Here is a 13,304-nt window from a genome sequence, read left to right on the forward strand (position 1 = left end):
ATGGATTTCTCTATTTAATCAATGCTTGCGTTTGAAAATAATTGAACTCAAATCTCAGTCAGAGAGTAATAGCACATGCACAAGAGGATTATGAGAGCAACAAACAGAAGCAATTTTTTATTTTTATTTTCAAAGAACACTGAAATTGAAGATTAGAAATATTCAATAGTACATGAATGATTTAATTTTTATTATATTTTTCAGAATAAAGGTGTCAAACATAACCACCAGCTTCATATTTACCGAAACACAATCTGTTAGAACATATCATAACAAAATCATAAGCTCAACAAGAAACCTTATAATTCTAAACCTTTAAATGAAAAAAATAAAATCCAAATGACCAGTCTATTAATCCAAATGAGTACATGCATTTATTTTGAACAAGGAAAAAGACGGTCCGGGTTCCTTGTTATTACCTCCAACCCATCCGACCCGCCACAGCATTTTAAAGAAGCGCTCCATAGAAAATCCCTCCCAGCAATCTTGTTTCTTGCAAGGTTGAGCCCCGCCACATGCACCCCTTGTATGCTAAATTGAAGAGTCCCATTCTCACCTAATTGGGCCTCAATCAGCCCAATCATGAGCTCGCCAACCGACCCAAATTCCTCTTTTGGGTCTCTCACCTGGATCAAGACCACCAGCACAATACAATCACTCCTGTCCGTTGATCTACTCGCTCTTGCCTCAAGATCCGTGCTGGCGACGGCAATGGCCTCTGTGTAATTTTCTGCTCTCCCGGTGACACCCATTAATTGGATCTTTAGTCCCTCCAGGACTAGTTCCTTGAATTTTTTGACAGAGTCGAAGAGGATCGCTTCGATCAGGAAGTCTAGGTCGGTCTCTGGATGGAAAGGCTGAATGGCGGGAGCCGTGGACTTAAGGCCGGTTATGTTGGCCATTGGCATTAGGCTCATCAGGCATTGACACAAGTCTGCTATCTTCATCGTTGTCATTCTTTGCAAAACCTCAGCTGCAGTTGAGGCCTCTTCAGCTACAGTAGGTAATGAGACGTGAATGCACAACCGGTCCCACGGCTTCCCGATGCTAGTTATCTCATGTAGAAAGCTACCGTCCGAAAACCTCGTGGCAGGGGGGGCCTCATCTCCGTCTTTGTCATCTCCATTGATGAGACGCCTGTTGGTGGGAATGGAATGATGCTTCTGTGCAATTATTCTTGCCTTGAGACTGTTGATGTCCCTCTCAAGCTCCCTCAGCCTCTTGTTGTAGTCAGGGGAGAGATGGTTTGGAGGCAGTGGTGGAGGGTTGGGGAGTTTGTGGGTGCGGTGGAGCAGAGAGAGGAAGAATGTGGGATGGGAGCACCAGTTGGAGGGTGGTATTGAGTCGGAGGTGCATTTCTTGGCGTTCTTGTTTGACATTGACATTGACATTGCATATATGTGCTAAGGACTACAGTAAGTTTATCGTGTGGAGACTGGTGAGGAGAGGGGGGGGTGCTTGATCTTGATAATTTATGAGCGAGAAATAATAATATATGCATGTATACCGCTTACTCGCTATGTATGTTACCCTTAAAAGAATTTTTTTTAGGCAATGTTGAACATCAATTGTAAGAACAAAGAACCGGCAATTTGGTTTACATTCAGAGAGATTTAATTCGATCTGGGCCCAGCAAAGGCCCAATATACACTAATAGACCTTAAAGGTTTTCCCTTTTCTCCTTTAGGCTCATTATTTGTAGTCAAATTAATATTCTTTTCGTCCTCCAGTGTTACAGAAGATCGATTTACTAGAATCATTTACATGATCGGTACAATATTAATATGTTGTTATGACATTTTTCTTGTATTGAAAACCAAGCATTTAATTTCATACATAGTCAAACTTCATTTAGTAAGGACAAATATAGATTGTGGTTCAAGTTCAATACATACTGCATGCATAATAATATATTATATTATACATTGAGGGTTACTATTATGAGTATATAGTAAATTAAAGTTCATACAAGGGCACACCGCACACAACCAAATAATATGAAACCAAAATATTTTATCAAGCAGGTATATGAATTTAATTATTAAATTCTGATTGTAATCCAACTCAATGAATTTCTCTACCAAATAATACCACATTCATCATTGAATAGTTAATTATATATTATGATTGTAATCCAACTCAATGAATTTCTATAATCAGTGATTGCCTTTGAAAATAATTAACTCAAATCTCAGTCAGCGCGTAATAGCACATGCATAAGATCTAGGAATATGAGAGCAACCAAAAGAAACAATGTTTAAAAAAAAAAAAATTGAAGATCAGAAGCATCCAACAAAACATGAATGGTTTGAGTTTTTATTTTATTTTTCTTTCTTTTTCAAAATGAAAGTGTATCAAATACAAGCACCACCAGCTTCATATTGCCGATATACAACATATCAAAATCATAAGCTTAAAAGAAACCTTATAATTCTAAACCTCTAAATGAAAAAAAAAATCCAAATTACCAGTCTATTAATATCCACAATGCCCATTTTATAACCAATCCCACTGAGAAAAAAAAAATGCTAGAATTAAAACAATCAAATTTCACATTTCATTTGCGTCTTCAGATTGCTTGAAATTAATCTTGCTCTCGTACGCCCCAATGTTCTACCTTTAGTCTTTGCACATAGCACATTCATGAAATTTGCGTAGCACCTTCTGCTTCTTTATTTCATTGAGGCGATATAGAAAATTCATCAGATATTGATATTGGAGATTAGTGAAGACACCTTTCATGGCTATCACACGTTGTCTTACCTCCTCGCCACGTTGATCAACCATGACAAGCTTCAACACCTGGTAAACGTGCTCACTGAAGAAAACCAACAAGAACGGGTCCCTCTTGACCTCGCATTCAAATCTATATTCTTGTAATACTTGTGTATTAGGCACCTCAGCAGTTGAATTTGGAGCTAGAATTAGAGGGATGCCAAAATCAAGTGCTTCTATGCACAAATTCCAATTACCATTGGTTAAGAACCTGCCGACAGATGGATGACTTAGGATATCTGCATGCGGGACCCACTGTTTGCACACAAGACCATACTCAATTGTTCTTTCCACAAATCCATCTGGAAGGTCAAGTGTTTGATCCCCTAGCGGGTTCCTTATTATCCAAATGAACGGAAAGCGGGATCCCTCCAGCCCCCCAGCTATTGCAAGAACTTGATAACGAGTTAGAGGAATTTCAGTATCAAATGCAATATAGACTACGGAGCACTGATGTTTCTTGACTAACCATTCTTGTATAATGGCTGAGTTCATCAAATAATTATTACCTCCCACATTTGTAGCGGTTTGTGGCAGATGGCCTAAAGAAATAACGGGCTTTTGAAAAATTTGTTCAGGAGGTTGTGGCAGCATTTCATCGAGCTCATGATAGCTTGGCATAGCTATCACGTTGCATGTTGTGATTGCTTTCTTAATACCTTAACTACTGGGAAAGAAACCAACGAAACAAAGACGAAGTTTAGTGGTCGTGTATAGTGTTGGCCGGTTCACCCCTTGGACTAAGATAATTGAGGAAAAACATATCATGCAGTTATAACTATATAACATTTAATAAAAAACTTGACATAAAAATTAATCTATCCAACAATCAAGGTTATAGCGATTATAGCGGCATAGCGGGGAGACAAAAAAAAAACTATTGCGAATAGCGTAGCAATAGCAGAAGCTGTCATACAAAGTGTTTTTTTTCTTTTCAAATTTTATATTATATATTTCTACTAATTATCAACATAACAATATTGGAGAATTGAGGTAACAACTACTCTAAGTCTATACTTTTTATCAATTACGCAAATAATAAGGAAAAAAAAAGATTTAAAAAGTAACATTATTTAATAGTTCATACTTCATAGTATTACATATTATAATAAACGAAGAGAAATTAATTTTATAAGGTTAATGAGTCAGTATAAATATTTAAACATATTATATAATCAAAATCAGTTTTTAATTGAAATGAACGATAATAATTTTACAAATGAATATTATACGAAGAGAAATCAAAAGGAAGAATTAATATTTGAATATTTCTTGATATAGAATGAGAGAATAAATCACAAATAAAAACATAAGCACATAGATTGACTTAGCATTCTTATTGTAGAAGACTATGTAACATTAGAAATAGGAATAGAAGTATACATAAGTTCATATAAATTGTGAAAAAAAAAAATTCATGTAGCATAGCGGTAATAACGGTCAGCTATTGCAGCTATAGCGATCGTAGCTGAGTTAGCGCACTTTTATCTCATAGCCTAACGTTTATAGTCCAGAAAAGCTATAACGTAGTTATAGCGCTGCTATAGCTAGCTATTTAGAACACTGCCAACAATAAATACATACTTGAATGCTTTATTCGATATTTTGTCTCGAATTAATAATCATAATTAGCAGATGCCAGACATGATGTTAATTTTTTATTTTTATTTTTATTTTTTTGTGGAAAATCTTGGCAGTCAAGTTTAAGCATTTCGTTCAGCTCTACTTTTATTTGTTTTCTCTAAAATCTCAAATTTTGTGAACTTTAATACAGGAGCAGATTAAGAATCAAGGAGGGAGGCAAAAAAATATCAAATTGAGTTTAAATTGCTAATCGGATTTAAATTCATTAACTAATTGGATACTTGATAAAAAAATAATAGTTTGACTTATATTTTTCAATGCTCTGACTTGTAATTTCTAATTCTTTAACTTATAATTCTAATTACCAATCATAATTCACGAAATTTATTTTGATTTTAATACTAAATTTAACCCGAATTACAAATCAAATATCCAGAGAGGGCAAAAATATTCCCAGAGGAGACAAAGTCGATCAGTACCGATAGATCACCACTAAAACTCAAAATTCAGAGGGATCAGCTGCCCTTTCCCTCCTAGATGATGGGTCCGCCCTTGCTTTAATACTACAAATATAAGATATGTATAGATATCCATACAAAATCATTTGAATGATGTGAATTGTGTTAGATAAATTACACAAGATGACTAAATGAAATTCATACTTCATTGAATGAAGTATGAATTTAGATTTTTTATTTGATAAAATCTTAATCAAATAAAAATAATGATATTTCCAGCCTTAATTAAGTGAGTCCGGCTTGAGTTTATTTAAATGGGCTAAGAGCCCGTATTTTTGTATAAAAGATAGAAGTTTAGCTTTCTAAATTTCAATGTTTATAAAAAAATAATTATTTGAATTTTGAATTTATAATCTTTCGCGGAGATGGTGTACTTCTATTTTATTTCAAGTAGAATTATCTATAAAATTGTAAAGTCAGTAAACAATTATGTTCGGAGACTGCAAACCTTCGCATAAATCCAGCTGCTCAGCCCTCTCTCCCTGTATCAAAACCTTCGGTCTCTCTCTCTCTCGTGTACTTGCGACAGGTAAACTTTGAAAATAGAGTTTGAATTCAAGGCTATTAAATTGCAATGCTTTGTTGTTTAATTGTAGTTAGGCATCAATTATGTAACTTCGCAAATCACGTCTCTTTTGTGCGGTTAAGTGTCAATTTCGATCCAGTTTTAGCATCAATCAGCATCAATCAGCTCTTGAATTGCGTCAATTTTGATATACCATGCATTTTGCTTCAACATACACAAGGTTTTCACTCTCTCTATCTCTAACTTTTTTTCTCCCTTATTTTTCTTTTGTTATCTATGTCTATGTGCCTCCTTTCTATGAATCTGTAACATTTCGCAAAATATGCATATAGAATTAATAATTGAAAATTTTGTACGAAATATTTAAATATGTTTTTATAGAATAAATCGCATTTTAGTGTCAAGTATCATTTTATTAAGCATAACTGATATATTTAAGTTACTTTGTCCAATAATATGTTGTTAATTTGAAATTCTAAAATGTTCGAATATTCGAAAGTCAGAAAAATTAATATATGCAATAGAGGGTTAAGCTTCTAGTTATAATTATAATCTTCTTTTTAGTATTTGGACTAATTTGCAAAACTTGCAAATACAAAGGTTGAATATATAAAGGAATGCAAACTTAAGATCTATATAATAAAATATAAAATAAAAGGAGAATAGTCAAATGACTTGGGCCACGCGGCCACTGGTGAGTGAAACACTCAGCTACTTAAATTTCCCTTAATCAAGGGTATTGCCTATCTCTTCCGAAAATAGAGAAAAATAAGAAAAATCAAAACCATGTAAAAGGAGAAATGTGTGAAATGAAAACGAGAAAAAAAAGAACAGAGAAATGATTTTACTATTTAAGTTGGTTTTGCTATCCAATTACGGACCGGTCCCTTTTAGAGAGCTTCACAGTTATTAATTGGTAATCTTTTCCATTTTTATTGGCTGTGAATTTCTTAATTTATCAACCTATAAGAGTTTGGTAATTTGTGAAAAAGTAGAACAAATCTTATCCTTGTTGTTAATTGAATTTTAAAGAAATCTTGTTCAATTGTGTATGAATTAAATTTGCCTGATCTTGTATCATTTATTCTTTTAATTGAATTTTCTTGACGGTAATGACCAAACTGAAATTTTGGGGCACAGGGAGCTAGGTTATGAGATTGATTCAATTTCAGATTTTGGGCTTAAACCTTAATTGTACATTTTTATGTACTGGTTGTTTAATTTCTTTCAAATGTGTTGCAAAGTGAGTAATAGGTTATTAATGTATAAATTGGTACCTAAATGCATCAATTTAGTTTGGTTACTAGTATATCTAGTTAAATGTTCAGGGGCATGAACGTAAAAGAAATAAGACAGGAAAGGTATATTTGTAAAATATCAATGATATGATAAATTAGACTGAAATTGAACTATGAACTATTGAACTGAAATTGAATCTAAATAATTAACGAGCATTTTATATGGGTTGGGGTGTTTTATAAAAATATCTAATTATATGTACAAGATTTTAACTGATTTACAGGAAACTGTAAGATATTGAAACTAAAAATAAGTATTGATTGAAATATGTATATTATTGTTAACATAGGCAAAATTATGACGGAGATAAATGAGACTGTTCAGGGAAGAATAGACTACTAGCGATCTCACCTATTGGCCTACAATATAAGGTGCGAGGTTATTGGATTAGTTTGAGGTTTATGACTAGGAATTAAATCGTAACTCGTTGTGCATTTTGAATATTTGATTGATTGCATTGATTGAACTGTTGCATCATATGTATAGCCCAATACAACTGAAACTGAATTATAGGTAAGTCTGTTGACTGTCATGTTGATATGGTTTATCAATTGGTTCATTCTTATTGTAAATGATTGATTGAGACCACAGTGACTGAATTAATTGAATAAGAAATACTGTAATCCTTGAACCTCCATATAGTGGAGAAAAATAATTAATATATCGTAAAGTCTACCTAGCTACGTACTAGACTTTACTCTAGGACCCTTATGCGCATATGGTGAATGCCCCAACTGAATCTAGTACCGGTTGGATAGGGGATATTGAATAAATGCAAATTGTGACTGTGAGACTAATGAACTGTGGTAACTGTCTTATCATTGATTTTCTTTCCGATAATGACAGTATTGTGATATTGATTTTGTATTGTTTCCGTTAACCAATTGTAAGGATAGTTATAACAGTATAAACCTGACACGGCATATACATGTTATGGTATCTTTTAATGTTACCAGACTAGAAATTATAGTGTTAAGAAACCAAACATTACCAGACTTAGTGGTTGTAAAGATTAGGTTCAAACATTACCAGACTTTATGGTTTAAAAGACTTTGACCCAAACCATCTATTCTGATAAGATTCTTGGAGTTCTTATTTATTTATCTAATTTTTGTTGTTCAATTGGATACTGTTATTGAGCATTTGCATTTGTCATTATATAATGAACTATTTGTTTCCCGTGCGGTGATTTCATTCTGAATATGGATTTTCTTCGAATCCAATAATTTGAGTGGCAATCAGCACTGAGAAATAATTTATTATTTCTCACTCGTTTTCCCTTGTGGGTTATAGGTTCGTTATGCGAAGTATATATCTTCGATCATAAATGCGAGTATAATTTATTATTTCTTAACCAAGTACGAAAATATCTTCAATCATAAATGTCCTGAATAAAAATTATGTCATAGTTCAGGTGCCATCAAGATACCAATAAAATAATTCGTGTTACGGTCTAATTTTTCATTTATTATACTCTATAACAGAAGAACATATGCAGCTATAACATCACATATAAACTGATACATATTGATATAAATCTAGCGTACAACAAATATGCAAAAAAAAAAGAAAAAAGAAAAAAGAAAAAAGAAAAAAACAGAGAGAAAGGAGAAGAAGTAACTGGAAGTGAGGATGGGGAGGGGAGAAGGGAGACGAAAATTGGGACCCACAGGGCATTTTGATTATAATTTTAGAAAAGGGGTAATTTGGTGATGGTTTTGAAAATAATGATATTTTATAAAATTTTCCATCCTGTTCCGCTTCTGCGAACTCCTAGCAGTGAGAAGGTCCTGCTTCATTGTCGTTCGCCATAGCCGGATAGTACTGTTGTGGTTCCCAATATTCAACTACCTGATGCTGATACTGATCAGCAGCCACTGCTTGAAATTTGGCCTTCCAGTCTGGAGGATTGGTGGTGGCTCCTGGATCACTTGTATAAACTGAAAGTGGAGGCTCCTGAATCACCTGCATAAATTATTTTCATGAAGTTATTTCCAATAATTGTATATTTAATTAGAAGATAAACAATTATATTTCTTAATACCTGTCCTGAGTTTGCTGCTCCTGCTCCTGGTGCGCAATTATTCTCCTATTCACGAATAGTGTGCGACGAATCATTATAATATCTTTGATCACCACTGCACAAAACCATAATCATCACATCAATTGAAATCCATTTATTGTTCCTCTATATTACTAAGTGGATATACTCATATGTATAAACCATCTGCATTTGTAACAAAATAATAGTAACATTTTCTTTCTACTTTTTCTTTCTGTTTCTTCGTTTTTACTTTCATATGCATTTTTTTTTGAAGGTCAGAGGTCGAGTGGCCCCCTAACTTAATTTTTGTAAAATAGAAAAATATTTACAAGCTTTCATATGCATTTACTAGCAAGTTCACATTAGTTCTATACCATTTAGAGTTTAAGATGATATCTTAAATTAAAATAATTATTTGTTATATAACCATGCAGTAGAATTTGACTCCATCCTTGCTTGTTGGTCATTGAGAGCCAGTAACTCCATGATGGAATTTTCCATCATGGCCAGTTCGTCAAGTTGCTCTAACTTTTCAATTTCATCTATTTTTCTGAAATTAAACAAGAAAAAATTATAATAAAAATTGTGCAACAAAAATATAAAAAATATTTTTTTCGACTAATGGAATCGTAAATAACATTATCTATCAAGGGTTTGGCGTGATACCGGTTCACGAGTATAATTTGTTGCAATCATTGTTATAACAATGGATTTGGCATTGCGTACAGAAACCATAAGGTCGAGTACCAGTTTTACCGTATTAATGGCTGCTTTATCTGATAATTGCTGTTTGTGGTCTATTTGCATAGTGCATAACCTCGACTGAGAAGTAATTAAAATCTTCATAAAAACAATGGTTTTGATTTATATTACCGTAGAGAGCCCAGCTGACTCTCTAATTTTGATACTTCCATTTTTATTTGCTCAAGCTGCATCTCCTGTCAAACCAAGAAGCAATTTATCAGTATTTTGTGGTCGTGGAACAAATTAACAAATTAGAAATGGAATGACAAGGAGATATTAAACTGGACCTGGGAGTCATGAGTAGGACCCGTGCTGCACCCAAAAAAATAAACAAGAAATCAGATATATAAAAGTTTTTAAAACAATAACTGGAACCAAGGATAAATTTGCACCGTACTAGAACTATTTACAAGTTAATAACACAGGACAATTAATATTGAACTTTTTTGTTACTAGTTTGATAATCTATTTTCATGATTTATTCCTTTGTATCTTTAGAGTTGTGAATTAGATTTTGATACAAACAAGTTGAGGACAAGGTACTTTCGTATTAAAAAACAGGAAATAAAGATTAAGAAAGCAAACCCATGATCCATCACAGATATAGCATCGAGTGCATGGATATCTGATGCTAATGACGTCCTCAGAGTCTACACAGAAACAAACAACATTATTTAAGATTTATTATTATATATATTTGTAAACAAATGCAGTAACTTATGGAACATAGTTAATATTTTTTAGTGAAAAATTATATCGTTGAATTAACGTATATACAAAAATAGCAGAATTCAAGATCTTACTTTCATGCCATTCGCCCTTCTGTAAATTGAAAAAAGAGTATAACACGATATTAGAAATATAATAAAGGTGGAAGATATCAAGAAAAAAATAAGTAGACTTAAAAGGTAAATATTTGACAATAGACGTACGAATCTGCAAGGTTCTCTGGAGTTTCAGAGAGAAATCTTTGCACAATTCCATCGAAAGAGCTGAGATAACGAAAGGAAAACAAATCAGTTGAAAATAGTAACTTGTCTTATATATATTTCTTAACGAAAAAATAAGATAATGATGGAAATATATATATTAATTACCTGTTCTCTTGGAATAGATGGTATTTCCCCATGGGGGTACGCAAAAGAAGAAGCACCTGAACATCTGATATGATGGAAAGCTCCTTTGCCTTCTTCTTGATGCCTTCTGATCTCTTCTTAAATGTATGTGTCCTCTGACTTTTCGGCAGTTTCTTAATATATATCTTGTTCCTTCCCATAATTAATCTACTTTGTTGGGGATGGATTACGATCCTTCAAACAAAGAAGAGGAGTTTGCTTAATTGCTTTGTGAGAAACAGAGAGAGAATAGAGAGGAGAGAGGATGACAGAATAAGTTAATTAAACAAAGGAATTAATGCTTATATATATAGGCGGTGGGAGCGGGGTCGGTTAATTTTTGAATCTGTCATAGATTAAATTTAGAAGGCTTCTAAGTTCTAAATTAAATGAGCACAACTTATATATGTCGGTGCAGTTTCATATTGTGTTATCAAAGAACCTTCCTAATTAATCTGTGCTCACTTAGAGACTTACTATTAATTCTATATTGGGTATTTTATCTAGAATAATTATTTTTGTACCCGCGCTACAGTACCCGCGCTACAGTACCCGCGCTACAGTACCCGCGCTACAGTACCCGGACTTAAAAAAATAATGTGTTATGGTCCCCACTAATTATATTGTGTGATTGTGTCCACTAATTATTATTCTAAAAATATATTATATAGTCTCAATTAATTATTATTCTAAAATCCCAGCAGTACTCTTTCTCTATGGTCCCCACTAATTATATAGTTCCCCTTTCAAAATCCCGGCACTAATTCCGCATCAATCTTTCTCTAACAAAAATAGTTGATCTCATAAAAATAAATACTTCAATGCATAGATATAAATAATTTATGTGTCTAAATATTAATACTTTCTGTGTCATATAAAAAAATACTTATATATTTATACCTTCATAGATGTAAATACTTGGAAGATAAGATATTAGCACTTAAAAAAGTAAGATGTTAATACTTTGATGTGTAACTTGTTATGATAATCTCTTTTCGAGTTCCCCAATCATTCCCGCATCAACTTTCCTTTAATAAACATAGTTGACCTCATAGGTATAAATACTTCAGTGTATAAGTATAAATACTTTCAATATTTAGATATTAATACTTTCAGTGTCATATGTAAAAAATACTTGTATGGCGAGGTATAAACACTTGCGTGACGACGAGCCTGAAAGTACATCATCATGGATCTCATTTGGAAGAGAAAATTGCATAAATATTAATACTTTAAAAAAAATTCAAATTGTGGAGTTTTTGTAGTTCTCATAGGAAGTTATATTTATACATTTAATTTTCGGTGATTCCCGGGTACTGTAGCGCGGGTACAGTGCGGGTACTGTAGCGCGGGTATTGTTATCTTGGTGCTACATAATCCACACAATAAAAAATTGTTCACATCATAAGTATAAATACTTCTGTACATAGGTATAAATACTTCCGTTCATAGGTATTAATACTTAGGAAAAAAATTTCGAAATGTGAAGTTAAATTTTAATATTTAATTTTCGGTGGTTCCCCCTGCGGGTACAGTGCGGGTACTGTAGCGCGGGTACTATTATCAGCTCCCTTTTATCTATATATATCTCATTTAAAAGATATAAACTATAAACTATAAATCACTATAGACATTGCATCACTAGCTACTTCCGATCAATATCTAAATTAGTAAGTCCATCTATAGAATTATATTCGAATTCTAAAATTATAGAAAATGTAAAAATAGATCAATCGTGGGTTAACATTGCTACTTTTGAATTATTCCAGAAAAGTAGAAAAATAGAACTCCAAGCAAGTTCACACTAAAATAAAAAAAATTATTGCAAAATACACTTTTTTTTCTTAAACTAATTTCTGACCACAATTTTTCATGAACTCTAAACTTCCAAATCTATTTTTTTCGTACAAGAGAGTGTTGCCAAATAAGAGGAAAAGTTAAAAATGGAATGAATTGGATATGTGAAAAATTGAAAGGGTCCGTGTAACATTTTATATAAATATAAAATTATAATTAAAATTGACGAAAAAAATTCAAAAAAATATATTAAAATATTAATTTACGAAATGTAAAAGAAAAATAGTCTAAGAAAATGCCGGTTAATATAAATAAGGAAAGACCCTTTCTTTCCTAAAAAAATAGTATTAGATTGATTATATTTTTTATCATAATCTCATTTATTAGTCTTTAATATTATTATGATATGTTAAGATAAGTTTTTGAACTTCTAGTAGTAGATGCTTGAGATGCTTTTTTTTTCTTTTGAATAAAATAATCACTATATTCTTGAGTTAAAATTATTAATTATGTATTATTATAAGATATACCTCAATTCAATTGTATTTTAAAACTAACTTCTCTATGTACTAAAATTTTAGGCCTTTTCATTTTCATCCTTAATTATAAAAAGGAGGTAATGGTGCTCCATTTAATTTTATTAATTGAATCTAAAACATACTTATTATTGTGGGGTTTGGTTTGTAATGGCGCATTAGCAGAAAATTTTTGAAGACTCGGCTGTACAAAATGGAAAATTTTACAAAATACTATTTTTAACAAAATATCCTCTTCTCAAAATTCTTAATAAAATGCCTTTGTGGGTTTCACTTTTCCCCTCTCTTTCTCTCTCGCACTCCTCCCTTTTTACTCATATTTATTCTTTGTTTAAGTAAAATGTGATATGTATATCCAAAAATGTG

General features: G+C 32.4%; 3 protein-coding genes across 3 annotated transcripts; all 3 read right to left on the minus strand.

The window, feature by feature from the left end:
• Positions 1-239: 239 nt before the first annotated feature.
• On the minus strand, positions 240-1,391 carry LOC144573099 (uncharacterized). Its single transcript, XM_078322787.1, has 2 exons — positions 420-1,391; positions 240-254 (listed from the first exon to the last, which is right to left on the minus strand). The coding sequence occupies exons 1-2, from the start codon at positions 1,389-1,391 to the stop codon at positions 240-242; spliced, it is 987 nt and encodes a 328-aa protein (XP_078178913.1).
• Positions 1,392-2,619: 1,228 nt separating this feature from the next.
• Positions 2,620-3,396, minus strand: LOC144573100 (UDP-glycosyltransferase 91C1-like). The gene has a single exon (XM_078322788.1). The coding sequence runs from the start codon at positions 3,394-3,396 to the stop codon at positions 2,620-2,622; it is 777 nt and encodes a 258-aa protein (XP_078178914.1).
• Positions 3,397-8,475: 5,079 nt separating this feature from the next.
• On the minus strand, positions 8,476-10,766 carry LOC144573101 (MADS-box protein 04g005320-like). Its single transcript, XM_078322789.1, has 8 exons — positions 10,588-10,766; positions 10,423-10,482; positions 10,294-10,312; positions 10,076-10,140; positions 9,778-9,802; positions 9,620-9,684; positions 9,203-9,296; positions 8,476-8,667 (listed from the first exon to the last, which is right to left on the minus strand). Exons 1-8 carry the CDS (start codon positions 10,764-10,766, stop codon positions 8,476-8,478), a joined length of 699 nt encoding a protein of 232 aa, XP_078178915.1.
• Between the last annotated feature and the right edge of the window lie 2,538 nt (positions 10,767-13,304).

The sequence above is a fragment of the Carex rostrata genome, chromosome 21 (genome assembly GCF_964058835.1).
Source record: "Carex rostrata chromosome 21, lpCarRost1.2, whole genome shotgun sequence".
In the NCBI taxonomy this organism is placed as follows: Eukaryota; Viridiplantae; Streptophyta; class Magnoliopsida; order Poales; family Cyperaceae; genus Carex; species Carex rostrata.